The 20753-nt window shown below is 38.6% G+C and overlaps 1 protein-coding gene across 2 annotated transcripts in view; it reads right to left on the bottom strand.

The window, feature by feature from the left end:
- Window positions 1–20477, bottom strand: part of PARP8 (poly(ADP-ribose) polymerase family member 8) — a 228924-nt gene extending 208447 nt beyond the window's left edge. Inside the window, exons 1-3 of one of the 2 annotated variants that reach the window (XM_081944076.1) lie at window positions 20330–20477; window positions 19517–19618; window positions 18548–18602 (exon numbers count right to left, since the gene is read on the bottom strand). In XM_081944076.1, the coding sequence (XP_081800202.1) occupies window positions 18548–18602; window positions 19517–19607 (146 nt within the window). In that variant the 5' untranslated portion in view covers window positions 19608–19618; window positions 20330–20477. Of the gene's footprint in view, window positions 1–18547; window positions 18603–19516; window positions 20229–20329 lie in introns of those variants that run through there. The other variant, XM_081944077.1, reaches the window with a different exon arrangement.
- Between the last annotated feature and the right edge of the window lie 276 nt (window positions 20478–20753).

Raw genomic sequence — 20753 nt, 5'->3', positions numbered from 1 at the left:
ATTTAATCAATGGATCTGTTTACTTACTTGAAAGCTTTTGGGAAATCAACTGAAAGACATCCCCTATTAATGTGGACAGTAGTTTTTATGTCATTGAGCAAATGCCAATGCCTATTAATTAGGCATTTATGAAAAATATTTTGTAATAGTATTTATATTTTTAAAAACTACATGACAGGCAACTCTTTCAGAGGAAGTTTCCTATTTTACTTTCCTATGTGATTCTTCTAAAGCTGTGTTTCCCAAATTTAGCAAAGTTAAAATGTGTAGACTTCAACTTGAATATTCCCCCTTGAATATTTGTTAACTTTTATGCAAGTACATATAGATTTAATTGGTAAAAACCAATTTCTTCAACCAAAGAACATTTTTAAGGTAACAGATTATACCAGGCAGATTGACTTTGCTTTATGGCTATTACAATTTAGGGATTGGATTGTAGTGTAGTTTAGCAAATGTGCTGATTCAGGGGTCAGGGGTTGTCATGAGGGGGGAGTAGACTGCTGGAGAGATGGAATCCTTAGCCCTGTAGTAACACTAGAACTACAGTATGAAGAGTACATCATGCTAACACTTGTGTTTCCCAGATAAAACTTGACTTTCTTCCCATTTGCTCTTTTTCAGTTTCCTTAAATCACTTGTATTACATTATGCTAATACCTCGCAAATGCACGTTTTCTCTTTTATAGTTTCCCATATGTTTTATTTGTTTAATTCCATTTTGAAACAAGTTTTGCTCTTGTAACTGTTTTAGCTAGTACCTCGGTTTCTAGGATAAAAGCCAAGAAGAGATGTTCAGACTCTAGAATACCTTTTGCATACTTGTATTATACTGTAAGCTATAAATAAGAATTGATTGTGCCCATTTATCATATGGGCAGTTAACTAACTCCATTTCTCTAATTAGCATTTCTCTCTCTCTCTCTCAGTCTCACTCTCTCTGTCTCTTATTCTTTCTTTCACCATTTTAATTTAACAATACTAATACATGATGAGTATCTAGAATACAATGAAAACAATGACCCAAAAGAATACATTGTTTCAACTTCTACTCTCAACACGATGCTATAGGACAGTGCACACCAGAACAACTAGACACAAAGTACAGTTTTTTCCCCGAATCCCATCACTCTGCTTAACAACTAATTCCCACAAAACTGTCAATAATTTACCAAGAATGTATTGCTATTATTCTTCTCTTCCTTCCTAGTATGTATCTCTCCCCACTTATGACTATATCCATGTTGCTTGCATCTTTCCATTTATATTGTTTTTATTAGTTTCCTAGTACGATTTAATAGCTTATTAGTAACCCTGACTATCACTAAGTTTTATATCTTTTTATTCTTGACAAATATATATTTATTCTCTTTATGTACACTGAGAGCATATGCACCACAGACAAATTCCTTGTGTGTCCAACCACACTTGGTCAATAAAGAATTCTATTCTATTCTATTCTATTCTATTCTATTCTATTCTATTCTATTCTATTCTACAGTATTCTACTCTACTCTACTCTAGTCTATGTACTACACCAACTCTATTGCTGACTATTGACCAAATACTAGACTCTTTTGGTTGTTGTTATTGTTTGGTCTATGTACATAAAAATGCTTGTTTTCATTCTGAAAAAAAAGCAAGAAAAAAAGCAAAGAAAAACCAAAACCACTGAACACTCCCTTTAAATTCCAAGCAAAACTTTAAAAAAAGATAGAAGTAGCCACATTACATCCATTTCAAGTTAACTGAGTGCAAAATATATGGCAGTTCTCTCCAACGTACCATTTGTGGTTAAGTTTTAGGTCATAGCCATATGACTCCTGGACCAAAGTCTTAAATGAATGTCGTATACAGTGGCAAACAAAAACATGTTTCTGGAAGTCTTTTGGACTCTACTACCGAATATGAACATGAGAAGCTCAGTCTTAAGCGGTCACTTTTCTGTGAGTCATGTTTCTGGAGTCTTTTTCTTGGAGAAGCCTGAAAGGAAAATTGAAACTTTTGCATGCAAATCAGGGCTCCCTCCTAAAATAAAACAACAGGTTATTCTTTCTCATTCATTCAGCCTTTTTTTCTCCTCTGTACATGTATATTTCATTTATTTAGATTTTCCCCTGCTATAATATTGTATACTTTTATGGACAGTTTCACACAAAAACATAATAATCCAGCATTCACATTACTAAAACATGAGCAATTGTGACAATGTCTGTTTCTCTGGAAAGTTTAGAAAAATAATCCATTCCAGAAATGTTTAGCAAAAATAAAGAACTGAAAGGTAAATGGCACAAAGCCTCATGATGGGATTCCAAATTTTTGCAAAGGGAATATAAGACCTGGATCTTATTTACAGGCACATATATGTATTTCCAAGAAGATGAACTCAGTTCATTTTTACATGACGCTCTGCAAAGATGAAAACTCTTGTGTATTTAAATAAAGCCCAAGTATTTTTCCCATCACCCTGCCAAAAAAAGGGTGTATAGTGAAGGCTATGGTTTTTCCAGTTGCAATGTATGGCTGTGAAAGTTGGACTATAAGAAAGGCTGAGCACCAAAGAATTGAGGACTTTGAACTATGGTGCTGGAGAACCTGCAAGTCCTATGGACTGCAAGGGGATCAAACTGGTCAGTCCTAGAGGAGATCAACCCTGACTGCTCTTTAGAAGGCCATATCCTGAAAATGAAACTCAAATACTTTGGCCACCTAATGAGAAGGAAGAACTCACTGGAGAAGAGCTTAATGTTGGGAACGATTGAGAGCAAAAGAAGAAGGGGATGACAGAGGATGAGGTGGCTGCATGGAGTCACCGAAGCAGTCAGCATCAGCTTAAATGGATTCCAGAGGATGGTAGAGGACAGGAAGACCTGGAGGAACGTTGTCCATGGGGTCGCGATGGATGGACACGACTTTGCAACTAACAACAACAACATGTTTCCCAGATAAACTTAATTTCCTTTTTCCTAGCCACACTGTTTCATGACTATTGATGACGTATATATCACTCACATATAAAAGACGAGGGAGACAATCACGACAAACCACCTTTTTCTGATGAACTGAAGACACTTTTTTTCTCACAACACCACAACCTGATGGCATATATATTTGTTATACATACTGCAAAACCTATACAAGCTCTCTTGACTAATGAGGCCTCTGAAAATATTTGATTTACCATGGTAACCATGGCACAGATGATAGGTTTCTCTGTTTCAGTGCACTTGATATGCTGCATGTAAGAGCACATGGAAAATTCAATTAAGCTGTTATAATGGATGATCCTTAAAAATCCTCTCAGTATCTCACCGATGACAAGAAAATTAGCAGATGAGAATCCACTTATCCCGAAGTTGCTGTGGCAGAAAATCTTGCTCCAAAACATCCAAGAGACTACAGATGTTATTGATCTGTCCAGGGTCCTGATACAAGTTCGAGTGTATTCATAAGACTGCCTGTTCACCTGATCGTATATGAAAGATGAAGAAACTCGCAGTTACGTTGGTTTCATGGCAAACTGTTTTGCAGCAAGTTACTGAAAATCACAAGAAGCAGCCACTGCTAAAAGCAGGTTCCTACACTGTGGATTGGGTCTTACCATGAAAAACACATGTGCCATTTTGCTAAAAGCAATTAGTACCAGATCAGAAAATATTGTAAAGATTTACTTGACATTAATATCCTAAAGTGATGTTTCTCAAACTTGGTAACATTAACTCCCAGAATTCCCCATAACTAACAAAAGTCTAATAAGACTGATAACCAAATAAGCCCTGTATGCTCTCTCTTCAGAGCATGAGAGATAGCTAAGGGGGAAAAAATCTGATGCCACCAGATAGCCAACTTTCCATGCATGTTTAAAACTTCCACTGTTCTTATCCTTCTTGTGTAGAAAGAAAACACTACAATCCAAACGCTAAAAATTTTTTGCTGACAAAGCAGAGGAGGAGGAAGAGGAGAAAGAGGAAGAGGAGGAGGAGGAATTTTACAGTCTCTAAATTCTGATTTACAACGACAAGAGGAAGATACCCAGTTTAAACAGACCTTTCATGTTGTTTAGAAAAGACAGTGTCCAAATTAAGGGACAGACAAAAATGCTGTTATGCAGGTATTTCTCAACTTGCAACTTTTAGTGACCATTTGAAATTACAAGAGCACTGGGGAAAAATGACTTACAACTGATTCTCACACTTACAACCACTGTACCATCCTGGCAGTCACATGATCAAAATATAGATTCCTGGTCAGCCATGCATTTATGACCATTACAGTAGCTTGGAGTCATGGGATCATCATTTGGGATCCTCCCAACTGGGTTCCAAGAAGTCAATGGGGGAATCTGGATTCACTTAATGACTGAATATGATTCACTTAAAACAGTGATTCGCTTAATAACCATGGCAACAATTAAGTCATAAAATGGACTGCAATTCACTTAAATGCCTTTGTTTAGCAATGGAAATTCTGATTCCAACTGTAGTTGTAAGTTGAGGACTTCCTGTATTAGACTTCCTTTATCAGAAAATAATTAAAAGAAAAGGGCAGGTGCAATGCTGTTTCTGGGGAAGGGAGAAATACAGTTCAAACACCTGCAACCTAAACAGTCTCTAGTGGAATCGAGTTTCCTATTAAGAAATTACTCAGAGCACAATACAATTCTACATCAAACAGTGTACCACACTATGCCTAACTACATAAGTAATTACTACAGTGACAACTATATCCACACAGCAACATACAGCATACAATTACAGTAATAGATAATAGCAATAGATTTATTTTTAAAGTTCTGTTTGCGGACATTTCATGGTAACAAAGGAAAAACTCCAAAATAGTCATAAAATATTTCTATTTGTTAAGCTAAAGAAAAGCTTGATCATTTTTCTTTAAAGAAAGAGAGTTAAGTGGTACCTTGCTCAATAGTAGTAACTGTGAGAGGGATCTTGGAGTCCTAGTGGACAATCACTTAAATAAGCCAGCAGTGTGCTGCAGCTGCCAAAAAAAAACCCAACACAGTTCTAGGCTGCATAAACAGAGGGATAGAATCAAGATCACGTGAAGTGTTAATACCACTTTATAATGCCTTGGTAAGGCCACACTTGGAATACTGCATTCAGTTTTGGTCACCATGATGTAGAAAAGATGTGGAGACTCTAGAAAGAGTGCAGAGAAGAGCAACAAAGATGATTAGGGGACTGGAAACTAAAACATATGAAGAACGGTTGCAGGAACTGGGTATGTTTAGTTTAATGAAAAGAAGGACTAGGGGAGACATGATAGCAGTGTTCCAATATCTCAGGGGTTGCCACAAAGAAGAGGGAGTCAAACTATTCTCCAAGGCACCTGAGGGCAGGACAAGAAGCAATGGGTGGAAACTAATCAAGGAGAGAAGCAACTTAGAACTAAGCAGATATTTCCTGACAGAACAATTAATCAGTGGAACAACTTGCCTCCAGAAGTTGTAAAAGCTCCAACACTGGAAGTTTTTAAGAAGATGTTGGATAACCATTTGTCTGAAGTGGTGTAGGGTTTCCTGCCTAAGCAGGGGGGTAGGACTAGAAGACCTCCAAAGTCCCTTCCGTATCTGTTATTCTATTCTAAGTCTATGTTTTATATAAACTAAGTAATATATCTGGAGATTCCAAAATATAAGGTAGCATATCAGCATTCTTTGTAGTCTGCCATAATTTGGAACCACCAGGTTTCCATAAAAGAACAGCTAGCAGATTTTAAAATAATTCATAATAATTTATGTAAATGGTATGTGTGTGTAATAATAACAAGGTGCATTTATTAATATTCTAATGCCCTTTTTATATCTAAGGTAAAAAGGTGAATGAAAGGAAGATAAACAGCAGTACTTCCCATTATTGAAAAATGTCTCTCAATTTTCTAAGATTAAATAATTAAAATTATTCAAATGCCTATACTCTTTGTTCCATGTTTAGTGCCCAAATTACCCATAGTCATTCCCAACCTGTACATTCCTAATTAGTTTTCTTAAACCAGCAAAGAGTGCAGTGCAATCAAACAGTTCCAATAATTCAAAAATATGAATATAGATAATTTAAGAAGGAAAAAAATGAAGGTGTGATCAATCTGCTCAACTCCCAGACCCTCAAAATAATCCTTCCAACCCCACAGCACACACATTATTTATGGTAATCTATGTAATTCACACACTTGAGCTACTTACAACGATTTTCATTTTCCCTTCTTTGCATTTTTTCATATCTTTATCCCATTTTTTTCTATTCATTTTTTTCATCTTCATGGCAGCAGACATTCTAGACCAGGGGTGTCCAAACTTGGGAACTTTAAGACTTGTGGACTTCAACTCCCAGAATTCCCCAGCCAGCCATGCTGGCTGGGGAATTCTGGGAGTTGAAGTCCACAAGTCTTAAAGTTCCCAAGTTTGGACACCCCTGTTCTAGACAATAAATCTTCTTTCTCCTATTTTACCCACAACCACCACCCTGTGAGGTCGGTTGGGCCGAGAGGGTGTGACTAGCTCAAAGTCACACAGCTGTTTTAGAACTCACAGTCTTTAATTTCTAGGCCAGCACCTGAACCACTCTACTTTCTTTATTTACTTTCTTTATTTACTAACTTTATTTACTTATTTAGCCCAACTCAAACAATGTGAATCCAGACAATTTACTTGAAGCGTGGAGCTATGATTTTTGGAGAACTTAAGTACCTGAAATGCTGAAACTCTGCTATCTATATCCATCCAAGAGGTGATTGTCCCACAATTTTCACAACATTACAGTCAATATCATTTGGGGGGGGAAATGAGCATTCCAAGATATGACGCCAAAATTTCACTATAATAGGCCTAACAGGGAAACATCAAAAGTATAATTCTAATATGTATGTAATAATGATATTTTGATATATATAAAATAAGAGAGAGAGATGTAAGACCCCGGGGAAGTACTACCTTCCGTATGGTGTAGCTGTCAAAATTTTTCTCCACATTTATGTACCCTTTTCCCCAAAATACTTGAAAAAACCAATAAAACTTTTTTTTAAAGTATAATTCTTGATTATATGATTGAAACTTTTTCAGGATATATTACTCCCTAAGCAAATTTCCGCCATATAATTCATAATAAGAGGGATCATTCTTTCAAAATTTGCATTCTCTTCAGGGTATAATGTTGAACTTACGATGACAGTGAATGGGATTAAAGCAACTGGGATGAAGGCAAAGCCAAAAGTGGAAATAGCTAAACTATTGGTTTTTTTCTGCATCTTCCCAGAGAGGAAAATATCACTTTTGGCAGATATAGAACAGGATTATCTGCAAGTTGGACTGATTTCAGCCTCTTGCCCAATATTTTCTACTCTGACCAGCAGGGTTAATGCAGGGACCTTACTCAGTCACCTCAATCTTGGTGACTTTAAGATATGTGAACTTCAGCTCCCAAAATTCTTCAGCCAGGTGTAATCAACACATCCTAAAGTTGCCATGGTTGAGAAACACTGCCCTAGATTGAACATTGGAACTGATGCACATAAAGAATGCATTCTGCCATAACATTGGCTAGAATGTGATTGATGTGTTTATGCAGGTACACACACACGTGTGTGTGTATGTGTGTATGTGTGTCTGTAGAATAATGAATTTTGAAAACCTAATATTCTGATCATTCTAGCCAACGGTATGGCAGAATGCAATACAATATATATATATATACTCCAGATAGATAGATAGATAGATAGATAGATAGATAGATAGATAGATAGATAGATAGATAGATAGATAGATAGACAGACAGACAGACAGACAGACAGACAGACAGACAGACAGACAGACAGACAGACAGACAGACAGACATATTTTTATTTTTTCCCGGATTTTGCTTTCTATTGCATTTTTTTTCTGTGTGAGCCTATACACACATGCAAATTCTTGAGGGTTCATACATAAAAAAAATACAACAGAAAGCAAAACCCATAAGAAATAAAGATACAACCATACTGTAAAATACCAAGAGAATAAAAGATTCTAACAATAAATCCAATCAAGGGAAGGTTCTGTGAAACAAAAGATTAGCAAAGAGGGAACAAGCCTTCTCTTCACTGCAATGAAAAAGCAGAATCAACATGGCAGCCTCTTTGCCTCAGACCCGTGACTTCCTAAAAATTTGAGCTCTGCAATAGATTTCTTCCTGATATATCTAATCAATTAGTCTGAAGCCAAATATAGAAGGTGGTTCTGAAGGTACCCTGGTGCTAAGTTAAGAAGACTTTATAGGTCCAAACTAGCATTTTAAGTTGCACCTGGAAACTAACTATCACAGGTGGCCTTTGACTTATGACCACAATCGCGACCAGAATTTCTGTTGCTAAGCAAGGCAGCTGTTAAATGAGTCGTACCCAATTTTATACCCAACTTTGCAATGACCTTTTTGCCATGATTGTTAAGCAGCAGATGGTAAGTGAATCATGCAATTTTAATGTGAATTTGGCTTTCCCTATTGACTTTGCTTGTGAGGTGATTGGATGACTTCAGGACACTACCGCTGCCATACATACATTCTGGTTTTCAAGTGCCAAAATTCTGATCACAGGACCATGCTGTTTGTAAGTGTGAGGATCAGTTCTAAATCACGCTTTTTGCTAAATGAACAGTTGTATGTTGCGGCTGCATGTCAATGCAGATTCTGTAAAACCAGTTGTATTAAAGGTAAAGGTTTCCCTTACACATATGTGCTAGTCGTTCCTGGCTCTAGGGGGCGGTGCTCATCTCCGTTTCAAAGCTGAAGAGCCAGCATTGTCCGAAGATGTCTCCATGGTCATGTGGACGGCATGACTAAATGCCGAAGGTGAACGGAGCACTGTTACCTTCCCACCAAAGGTGGTCCCTATTTTTCTACTTGCATTTTAACATGCTTTCGAATTGCTAGGTTGGCAGACGCTGGGGCAAGTAACAGGAGCTCACTCCGTTAAGAAGCGCTAGGGATTCGAACCGCCAAACTGCTGATTTTTCTGATCGGCAACCTCAGCGTCTTACCTGCTGAGCCATCGCATCCCTTTTTACCAGTTGTATTATGTGCTCTTAAAATCAGGAAATCAAAAGTACGTGGGCTGCTGGCGTTCTGAAAATTATTTTAACGGCAACCCCAATTAGAGTTCATTATAGTAATCCAAAGGGTGGTGACAGGAGATTGAGTTACAATTGCCAAGTCCTCCTGCTCTAGGTAAGGGTGCAACTGATTCCAGAACCAGCTCCAAGCCTATCCTGATTTCACCCAATTGCAGTGCACAATGAAAGATGTTCCTGGGGCTGTTTTTGAGATTCAAAGAAGTGCTGTAGGAAAACAATTAATGCAAATACCATTAAGATATTGTGGGGAAAAATGTCCTTTTTATCCATTTGACACCAGACTATATATATTTAAACCTATACTCGAGCAGCTTCACCTACTTGTATATTTTGGCCCTAAGTTTTCAGATATGTTATGGATTTCTACCTAAAAGACAGTAGCAATAGCAATACCGTGTTTTCCCCAAAATAAGACAGGCTCTTATTTTCTTTTGACCCCCTGAAATAAGTACTTGGCTTTATTTTCAGGGAGGTCTTATTATTTTTGAGGTGCAGGAGGCGGTGAGCGTGGTCACCTTATGGCTGCTGCTGTGTTGCAATATTTTCAGGGAGGGCTTATTTTAGCGCATGCGCTCAAAAGCCCAACCGGGCTTATTATCCGGGGAGGTCTTATTTTCAGGGAAACAGGGTAGTACTTAGACTTATATACCGCTTCATAGTGCTTTCCAGCCCTCTCTAAGCAGTTTACAGAGTCAGCATATTTCCCCCAACTATTTGGGTCCTCATTTTACCCACCTCAGAAGGATGGAAGGCTGAGTCAACCTTGAGCCTGGTGAGATTCGATTTGCCAAATTGCAGGCAGCCAACAGTCAGCAGAAGTACTGCACTCTAACCACTGTGTCACCGCAGCTCTGTAAATAATAATTAATCCACTTTCCTATCAATTGCAATGAGACCGAGATTTAGTCAGGCTGAGCGTCTTGCTTTCTATTAACTGCAAACCAAGAATTCATATCAAATTCACATACCAGCCCTTGTTTGTTTTGTCAATATGGGGCATATGTCTTTACATAGTCAACATCATCTATCATAGCAAAAACATCATTTGTTAATGGGCTCAAAATTTCTTCTGACATCAAAAATCTAACTAATTTTCAAGAGGGTTTTTTTTTCCTCCCAAAGATCTGGCAGGTGTTACAGCTGAAGAGAAGAAAAGCAGGTCCTTCCACTAGGCATGCCTTCAGGGGAACGGGATGATCTAAAGGTGAAAGTAAAACAAAGTTCACAAACTTTTTCTTACATGTAAGAACGGAATCTACATAATTTCAGATTTTTTTCCCCATCGTTCCTCTTCATACACCTGACAGATTGCTTCTTGGAACATAGTCAGAAATGAAAGCTGAACTGGCTAACTTATTTTGAAATACCAGAATTTGGTCAAGGGAAATATAAAATATAATCTAGAGAATAATTGGTGGCAGAGGAATGAACTGTAAGCTTATTTAATTATTAGCTTATTTGTTATTAGAAAGATTTAAAGTAGACAAAAGGATTTATGATTCTGAACATTGTAAGACTGACCTTGAAACACAACTATGTACAAATGATGAGCATTCAATAGCAAAAATGTGTGAGCTTTTATTGAAATTTGAAACGGAGGCAGAACAGGTGATAGAATTTTAAGTGGACTTAAAATTTTGGGGTTGGAACAATGGAAAAATATGTGTCCGAAAGAATTTAAATGTATACTTTGTTATAACCTTAAACAGAATTTTTATAAATTCTTTTATTAAATTAATTAATTAATTAAAATTATTATTTTTTAATAAAATTATGTCTAGCACTGTTGATATGTCACAAATAGTCTAAAATAAATAATGGAAATGTGAACAACATGAAGATATTATCTGGGTAGATGTGCAAAAAAGCTAGGAAATTCTGGATTCAAATACATACACTGATTCAGAGGATTTTAAAGATTAATGTACAATTGGGACTGGAGATTTTTCTTTGGGGATAGCGGGGCAAAGAATTGAAAACAAAATTATAGACATTTGTTTATGTATATGATAACTGCAGTGAGATTATTGTATGCACAAAGATGGAAAGATCTGACACTTCATAATGGGGAAATGGCTGGTGAAGATGATGGGATTTGCTGAGAAGGCTAAATTGACTTCTGTAATCAGATAAAACACAGTATCTACATTTATTCTGACTTGAAATTATATTTATATACATATATGTACACGTATACATATACAGAGAAAGGGCACACACACACATATATATAGTCAGAAATAAATTGTGTGTGTGTAGGCTGAAGCACTAGATAGATAGATAGATAGATAGATAGATAGATAGATAGATAGATAGATAGATAGATAGATAGATAGATAGATAGATAGATGATAGATAGATAGATAGATGATAGATGTGAACTTAAACAGGATAGGTTATTTCTGGATAGCCTTCCATTGTTTTAGGAAAGCTAGCTTGCATGTACATTACTGGCAAAAACTCTTCCTGAAATTATTCACCTTCCAGATATTGAAACTTTTAATTGTCAATTTATATCCCAACCTGCACAGAGGAAGTAACTTCTCCTATCTTATGAAGGCCTCCATGACAATTATTTCCTCTAAACTTCCTCCATGTACCTGAAGTAGGAACTCTCAGGGAAAGAGACTTTAAAATATAGCAACTTTTTTAAAAAGGGAGTTGAAGTCAGGGAATGTTCTTTCTGTTTGATTTTTTGCTCTCAGCTCCTCCAGAGTCCCTCACAATTGTCCATACTATCTGAGGTAGATAGTATGGACAATTGTCCATACTATCTGAGGTAGATAGGAATCATTAACATTCAAATCACTTGAGGGAATACTTGTCAAAATAAAGAAACACAAAGTGACCCACCGGGACTGATAACCATGTACTGCTTTCTGGTGTAACCTGGAGGGGCAAATGCAAGACCAGAAAAAAAGATTTTTAACATTGGGGATAGAATTTAGAAAGTTTGGATTAACCCTAAGAATGTTATCTCGAAACTAGTGATTGGGTACATGCGTACATGCCTTCAAGTCATGATTGACTCTGATATCTGCCTGTACAAGTTGGTATATGTTTCTGAGCACAACTATCAGATGTGGTTTGGCCCAGCCTTCTTCCTAGGGCCAAAAGAAAACGATTGGCCTAAAGTCACCCAGCTGTCCTGATGCCTAAAACAGGGCTTGAATTCCCAGCTTCTAGCCTCGTGCTTTAACCACTACTGTATACCAAACTAGAGACTAGATGACAACTGGTGGGGCTCCCCAAATCCCTACTTCTTCCTAAAGACTAAAAATCTGCCTCCTATTTTTCAGGTCAAATTTCTCTGCTTTTTATAACATTTCAGAGTATGTTATAAAAAGAGCCATCATGGTGCAGTGGTTAGAATGCAGTATTGCAGGCTAATTCTGCAGACTGCCAGCAAGTTCAGTTCTTACTGGCTCAAGACTGACTCAGCCTTCCATCCTTCTAAGGTCGGTAAAGTGAGGACCCAGACTGATGGGGGCAATATGCTGACTCTGTAAACAGCTTAGAGAGGGCTGTAAAGCACCGTGAAGCGGTATATAAGTCTAAGTGCTATTGCTATTCAGCTTCCATACTCTTTTGTGTTAATTTGATTGGGCCTAATAAAAAGTACCAGGCCAATGTTTCTCAACCACAGCAACTTTAAGCTATCTAGACATCAACCCTTCAGCCAGCTGGCTGAGGAATTCTGGGAGTCGAAGTCCACTCAAGGCTGCTGAGGTTACAAAACACTGTACCTAAACCAAGCAATGTTTGTAGTTTTGCTCTGTCACACCAACAATTCAATATTTTACACCTGCAATAAAAAAAATGCATGTTTTGCAAATAATTCCTTTCTTTCTCCTAGAATGATACACCATTCGAATGATAGTAAAGTCCTAATTCTATGCAGAAGAATGAACCATGACTCTTAATATCACTGGTTGGTTATGCACGCATGCTGATCTTCTCCAAGAGATAAGCATACATAGAAAAGGTTAGAAAATGACAGCAATATGAAATGCAACAATATAGAACAGCCTCACAGGTCAATAAAAAATATCAAGAGAAAAATGAAAGTGTGCAAAAATGATTAATCGTGCATATTTCCAGCATTTTTATATACAAACACAGATAGACCGAAAGAATATGTAGAGCTATGACATGTCTGATAAAAATTGCTTACTCCATTGAAAATTATACTATTATTTCTATTGGTTAAAAAGCAGCCTTCTTCAAGTCTAACTTGACTTCTTTAATATTTTATTAGAATTTTTCTATGCTATAAAAGTATAAAAATTAAGAGTAAAATAAAATATAGAAAAGAAAAAGATAAAACAATTATGGCGTGTGCTCTTCTTTCTACCAAGTTATTGCCACATTATTCTTTATTCTTCCCCTTTAATCCTTTTTAATCCTGCAATCCATAAATCATCAATTCAATTTTTTCTTCTTTCAACAAAACCATATAAGGTTTTCAGTCTTTTATAAATGTCTTTTTCGTTTTTTAACCTGGCCAAGATAAGCTTGACTTCTGTTGACTTCATGGAGACATCCACATACTTTTTCCAGCAGCCATACAAAAGTGGTTTCCCATTGTTTTCTTCTGTGGTGAGTTTTGTGAATCCCTAGTCTAGGTTTCCACCCCTGGTATATGTCTACTGAACCCTTAACCCAGGGATCTCCAACTTTGGCAACTTTAAGCCTGGAGGACTTCAACTCCCAGAATTCCCAAGCCAGGCTTAAAGTTGCCATGTTGTAGACCCCTGCCTTAACCTGCTAATATATTAGTAAGAGACTTGTTAGAACTTAGGCTGCTTTTTAAAATTATAAACCACTGTCAGCATTCTCAGCACTTACCCAGTTCATACATTATCATTCTCCATGCAAACATAACTTAGGAAAGTGCTCACATGGGAGCAAATTACAGAAGTGATGCAATTGCAATATAGTGATTGACTAAAAATGTAAGCAGAAAAGTTCTCCGCTTAAGTCTCATTAGAATCAAGAATTAATTACATAGTCATAGTCAAGTTAGAGCCTCCTCTTGGGTTTAGTTTCCTATCTCCACCATAAGCTTAATCTATTTTACAAAACTGAAAATTAATCAAAGTAGGTAGATATACAGATAAAGAGGGAGTACTATAAATTCTCAAAAAGTGCACATATAAACATTATATTATCATATTTATCTATGTGAACCAACTCTGAAGATGCTTTGATTTGAGAGACAAGTGTCACTGCCCATTAAAGATGCAAGGAATCAAATTCTGATTTCTAACTATCATGACTAGGAACCAACTTTTCCCTTGGAAAAGCTGGCTAAGGAATTCTGGGAGTTGAAGTCCACAAGTCTTAAAGATGCCAAGGTTGGAGACCTCTGATCTAAAGCAAGAACACCAAGAAGCTAATGAAATTCTTAGGATTCTCTACATCCATTGAAAATTTTGAAGACTCATTTTAATAATCATACAGTACTAAAAGGTCATTTAAGTCCTGGTCTTGAGGGTTTCTATAAAGCATCTTTGCATAACTGATGAGAAAGCAAAATTCATTAACTTCTCTAATTATAATATTTAGCTGCAAATGTGGCTTAAAATTTGTTTTTGGTTTTTTGTGTAAACTACAATACCTAAACTACTAGGTCAAACTACCAAATGGAGATTTTTTAACACCAAAGCTTATTTATTTTTCACTGAATCAACACTTTTTAATCCTGTATTGCATTCACATTAATCTATCTATATACACATATAAACTAATCTATACTCCTTCACCTGAATTAAGCATATTAACTCACTACTTACTCCTTTCTGTTACTGAATGAAGGCATGAGGCAACATGTTTGAATTAAAGTTTCAGGTTTATTTACTGAATGAATATACAAAAAGCATACTTAACAACCCAAAAACACACAGGGCTACCTGCTGTCTCCCAACCTTCACTAAATCTTGCAAAGTTGTTATTAAATGGTATTGTTTCTGTTGCTGAAGGGGAAAATATCAAACACGTGACTTTGTTTAAATAAATATAAGTAAAAAGATAGGAAAACAGAAAGTGTCAGCCCAGCCACAGCTGTATATACAGACATAACATAATGAATAAACATTTTCCAATCTAGACCTCAAGTTTGCAAATCAAGTCTTACACCACATCCATACTGACATTAGCTACAGCCCAAAATTTGATTTGGGTTTTTAAACACCCATCCATATTGAAGAGAGTCAATGGAGGCTTGGGGCCTCTACTAGGTATCCGCACTTGGTTTAACTCAAGAATTGTTCCATCTTCTGAGGAAGACAATATTTCAGCAAAGCTATTGAACAATTTGTCAAGACCTTTGGTGGTGCCCTGACATACAATGGAAATGGTTTTGAAGGAAATGTCAATGGAAGGCAGGTCAGGAACCAGAGCTCAGTGGTAAATTAGCTACCTTGTCTTTACAAGGTCCTGCATTCAAAAGTTGTTATTTAAAGTTTAAACAAACAGTTAGCAGGAAATGAAGGGAAAAGAGTCCTCTGATATGACCTACCTAATTGATAATATCTATTGTTCTGATTGGAAAACTGCATGCAATTTCAACAACAGTCAAGACTAAAGTAGATGGATGAACAGGTAATCTAAGGCAATTTCTTATATAGTATTGTACTTCTCAATATTCAAACTGCTATAGATAAAGTTGGAATCAAGGCTGCTAAGAGAATCTCTGAAATAAAGAGTATTATTTAAATAATGATTCACGGACAAAGAAAGCCTTATTGTGTACAGGCCTTATATCCCGAGACTGTGAAATTTTCATTCCGAAAGAGACTTAGGTTGCCTTTCTTATTAAACTTGATTCAGGGGAATTTTTAGGATTGTTTTTCTACCACTTTGTATGGCTTTGATGAGGCTGCCCGCTCTAGTTCCTTCACAACACTTTTGATATTATTTTTATTCTGCTGTTTGATATTATTTTATTCTGCTTATTTGATATTATTTTTATTCTGTTGTTTGAGGATATGCATATGTAAGTGTGTGTGTATATATATATTCCAGGCGAATATACCATGCGTATATTCAAGTGTATGGCAAAGAGCTTTCAATATTTTATACACAAAAGCAATAAAACATAAAAAAAAATGGTCCTTGTGGAAAAAGAGATGATGGATTTGCCTACCCTAAAGTAATTTGAGGTATAGAAAAGCAGGTATAGAAGGTATACCTATTGTATACCTTTTAAAGAAGATGTAGAATATAAAAAAAAATCAAGCTCATTGCCTTCCTTGGAGCTCAATGGGAGAAACTGGGTAATTTTCAGTGCCTCGTGACTAGTTTAGCTAAACAGATCTCATGTTTTATAACTCCTCTTTTGATTTCCCAATTTCCCATTTCTTGGTGCAGGCGTCAAGCAATCTCTTGAATTGAGGTTCGACTTAAGCTACCTTGCAGTATCAATGAAATGCATAGCATACCAAAAGATCTTGGAAGAAAAGCTTAGATACAAATTCTATAAGCAATTTTTTCTGTGTTTCATTTTGCTCTAAAGCACATTTAAAGGCCGTGGAAAAGAAAACACAGGAGTGCTGGCCTTGGAAAAATATTAGAAACTCATTTGCATCAGCCATGCCACTGCTACCAGAGTAATCAGCATTTATCTGAAAGATAAGATAGCCTGTAGACAATTTGCAGAAATGTCTTCTGGCAAGCTACCCCATGCAGTGGACTGATAACTCCTCAATTACCACATGAATTCAACAGCTCAGTGACTGAACTGTTAAAGAGAAAAGCAATATTAGTTACACCAATATTGCTAAACATAGTTCATGCAAGGCTCCAAAAGCATGTTCCAATACATGGCCAGCTGTTCCCATGTCACCTACAAAATAGATGAAACAGACAGGAAGTCCAATTCTGATTTGGGGTAAAAAAAAACATCTATTGTTTTAAACAATCAGCAAGTCAAAACTAATCTCATCTACTGTCTGGTCAGTTCTAGGCTGCTGATTCAATAAAGAATTCCCTCAATGTTTCATAACAAAGTCAGCTTCTGACTCACAAGGACAAAAATGCTTTTGACCAAACCACCCTTCTGAATCCAAGGTTCAAATGTACATCAATCTGGAAATCTTAGAAGCAGGCTGGTACTACCGTACTGTATGCAAAATTAGGTGCATCACTTTAAACCTATTAAACACAGACACACATATACACACCCCAATGGATTTAGGTTGATCTTAATTCTGCATAAAACTGGAATATGGAAGGGACTAAACGTATCAACTAGTGCATGAATGTAGAGCTACCTGAAATATATAGTGGATAGGCAAAGTAGATGAGATGGCAGTTAACAGACCTTTGATTGATTAAATGTTATAGAAGGGCTGCAAATTTTAACAGAGGTAATATATATCAAAAGACACCATAAACTTTTTTCCAGCCAGATCACTGTCACAATCAATATTGACCTCTGCTCTTTTCCCAACTGTACAAGATAAAAATCTGTGAATATTTTTGCTGGAAAAAGAGCTGAGGACAGCAATGTGGTGGGTAAACATTTTCTTCTAGAATATTTCTCTTAAACAATCATGGCCCTAAACTAGCACATCATCTCTTTTCAACACAATGGATATAGACTGTAGGGACTGTAATAGAACTGAAATGATTTCCAAACTGTTCTAGATATTTCATGTAATTCTATCTAATGTAAAATAACATAAGCGTAAAGAACAACCTTTTAAATGATGAGAATTCTAAAATGTTCAGTTATTTGACTAACAAAGCATTGCCATTTTTTTAAAAAACTATAAATTACAGAAATGTATCAACTCATATGAATATTTGTGTGATGGGGCAAAGTTCTAAAACCATTTCCAATTTACAAAGAAAAACTATGAAATTTCATCTGGATTTGGTTCCTGTAAGTGATTAAATGTGCTATAAACTTCACTGATTCTATTTTTAATGCCAAACAGTTGCTTTATTGACAAAAAATAAACAAACAAGTCCACCCATCGCAATCTCCTGTGCTGCACTGTTGACATAGATATCAAATTCCATGACTGGTAGCATTCAAATATTGTCTGTTCTGCTTCTGCTTTGTATCACACCTAGCTTATAGGAATTTTCTTTTCCTGCCCCTGTTCTTCTACCACTTACCATTTGCACACATCAAACATAATGCCTAAAGTCTGCAGACTGGAAGGAGACAAAGAGGAGGAAGTACAGAATCAATGAACCTCTGATGACTAATAATCACCCTATAGAACACCTGTTCCAGGCCAATTTATCTTTGGGTGAAAAAAAGCCTCTAGGCATCACTATTTCAAAATACAGGCTACCTTCCAAGGGAGGGACAGCGAGAGCACCAGTCTCAACTTACTAGACACAAGCAGCTTACTAGCAGCTTTTGTATCTCCAGCCAGTGAAAAGAAATCCAACTGTTTTAAAGGGAATTCATACCTTTTGGATCCGCCAACGTAGGTGAAGGTAAAAGTGGAATCTGCGTATCTGAAATCTGAAATACAAAAGAGATGTGTTGCTATTGATCAATCTTGTTTTCCACATCTGTCTTGCCTGGTCTGTGAACCTCCCAGCACCCTCCCCAGTATGGCACACACATATATAGCATCGGAGATTAATTCAAGCCGGGGAAATAAAAATAGTAACCATCATCACCATAACATAAGGGAGGAGGTCCACCCCAGTCTACCCCTCCCTGCAACAAGTGCTCCAGTGCTATGGCAACAACAAGGATTTCCATGATCGGAGGAGGCAACAGGCAGTAACAAGACAAACTGCTCAAGGCAAATCAAACATTATCAGAAATTATCTGAGGACAGTAACAAGCCAACAGTAACAAGCCAAAATATTGAAGATTTGAAATAAGGGGCCAGAGAGCGAGGGAGGGAGGGAAAAAGAGATGGAAGGAGATAAAAGATAGGGGTGTTTGTGCACCATATCACTTAAGTCCACCCTAGAAGGTATACTTTTGACCAACACTTCCCAGGAATGAAAAATATGATGGATAGACCCCCGTTTATTGTTCAAGGCAAACATGGAGGAAAATTGGGTGTATGAGAAAGAAGGCTGAGATGGATGGTGGCTTGTTTCTTAAAGGCAAACCAAAATCCAACCTAAGAATTAATTCACTGAGCCGGCATCCAACCGTCGCCGTCCCCCCATTAAGCGCCACAATAGCTACTTTATCTATGATGAGTGAGGAAGGGTCGTCACATGTTTCGAGAAAACCCAAGAAGAAAACGCCAAAAGGATTCTCTCTCCCACCCGACTTCAGCCACCCTCCCATCAACATGTTCGGAGCCAACTCCGGCCACTGCCCCCCCCCTCTCTGGAGAAAAAGCGTCCGAAAGCAAGTGAGTCGGGATAGGAAGGAAAAGAAAGGGGGGGGACCCAGCTGGGAAAACTCACCTGCAAACAGGCAGTCCTTTTCCGCCTTGCACTTTTGGATCACTATGTCAATATCCTTCTGAATCCTCTCTTGCCTTGAACACATCCCCATGAACTGAATCCCTGGGGGAAGGAATAAATAAAGAAAAAAAGAAAAAGAAAACCGCCTTGGGATTCCTCCGCTTGTCTTTCTCCTCCGTTTCCTTTGCTTCCTTTTCGGTGGGGGGGGGGGAAGCGGTTCAAAAATGGAACCCCTTCCAGGAAGACCGAGGGCTTAACAAGAAAAGAGGGAAAGCTCTCCTTCCCGGGTGCGCGCGGAATCCGGGGGGAAATCGGCGTTGCGTGGCCAGATGTGCTCGCCCAGATGTGGATACCAGTTTCCCCTTCGGGCTTGGCAGGAGTAGATGCCGGAAGGGGGTTCGGGGTGCTTTCGGCGCCGGCAGTGGCTTAGGCTGGCTGGCGAGCGAGAGAGCGGGCTGGCTTGGGAAGGGGAGCAGCCCGGAGATGGAGCTCCAACCCAGCGTCTCTTTGGCTCTCTCCTGCTCCCCCTCCGCCACCGCTGGGCTGCTGGAGTGACGGGGGGAGAAAGGCGATCAGGAGGAGGCGTATCACAACAGCCCCAGCTGCAGCTCCAGGCAGAGAGAGAGAGAGAAAGCGAGCGAGCAAGTCACTCCGCCGCGCGCGCGCGCTCACGCTCACAAACACACAGACACACACGCGCGCATACAGGGGCAGCTCCCCGAGAGGCCGACACTTCTGCAGCGACGCCAAGCCGCAAACCCCTCCCCGAGCCGCCGCCGCTCCCAGCCCAGACACTCCGCCTGCTACGCGTACTGTTGCTTTCCGCCCAGGAGTCCGGAGCGGACGCCGGGGCGCGCTTCCCTTCCCTCTTCGCCAAAGGAGCCCCTTGGCTTCTCCGTCCACGGCTTCTACCGAAGGGGTCGCCCAGGCAGCGGGGGGGGGGGGGGGCTAAAGGCTGCGTGGCCTCCCCGGCTCGAAGGGCGGAGGGTTGGGGGGAATTCGCGAGTCTCTTCCGAAGACGCGCCGGCTCTTTTGCCCCTTTCGGGCGGAGCGGTTAGGCCTGCGTGGATGGGGGGGGGAGGGGGGAGAACCGGAGGCGAGACGCCGCAGGGGAAGCGCTGCACACGGGCACAGCCCCCGCTCGCCCTTGCCTCGCGCCGGCTGCCCACGTTGGGGACGGGCGCTTCGCAGCGACGCTTCGCTCTCCCTGCTCCTGCGTTGTAGACTTGGCACGCCG

The sequence above is a fragment of the Natrix helvetica genome (assembly GCF_964273705.1).
Source record: "Natrix helvetica genome assembly, chromosome: 2".
In the NCBI taxonomy this organism is placed as follows: Eukaryota; Metazoa; Chordata; class Lepidosauria; order Squamata; family Natricidae; genus Natrix; species Natrix helvetica.
This window is presented reverse-complemented; position numbering and strand designations above follow the sequence as displayed.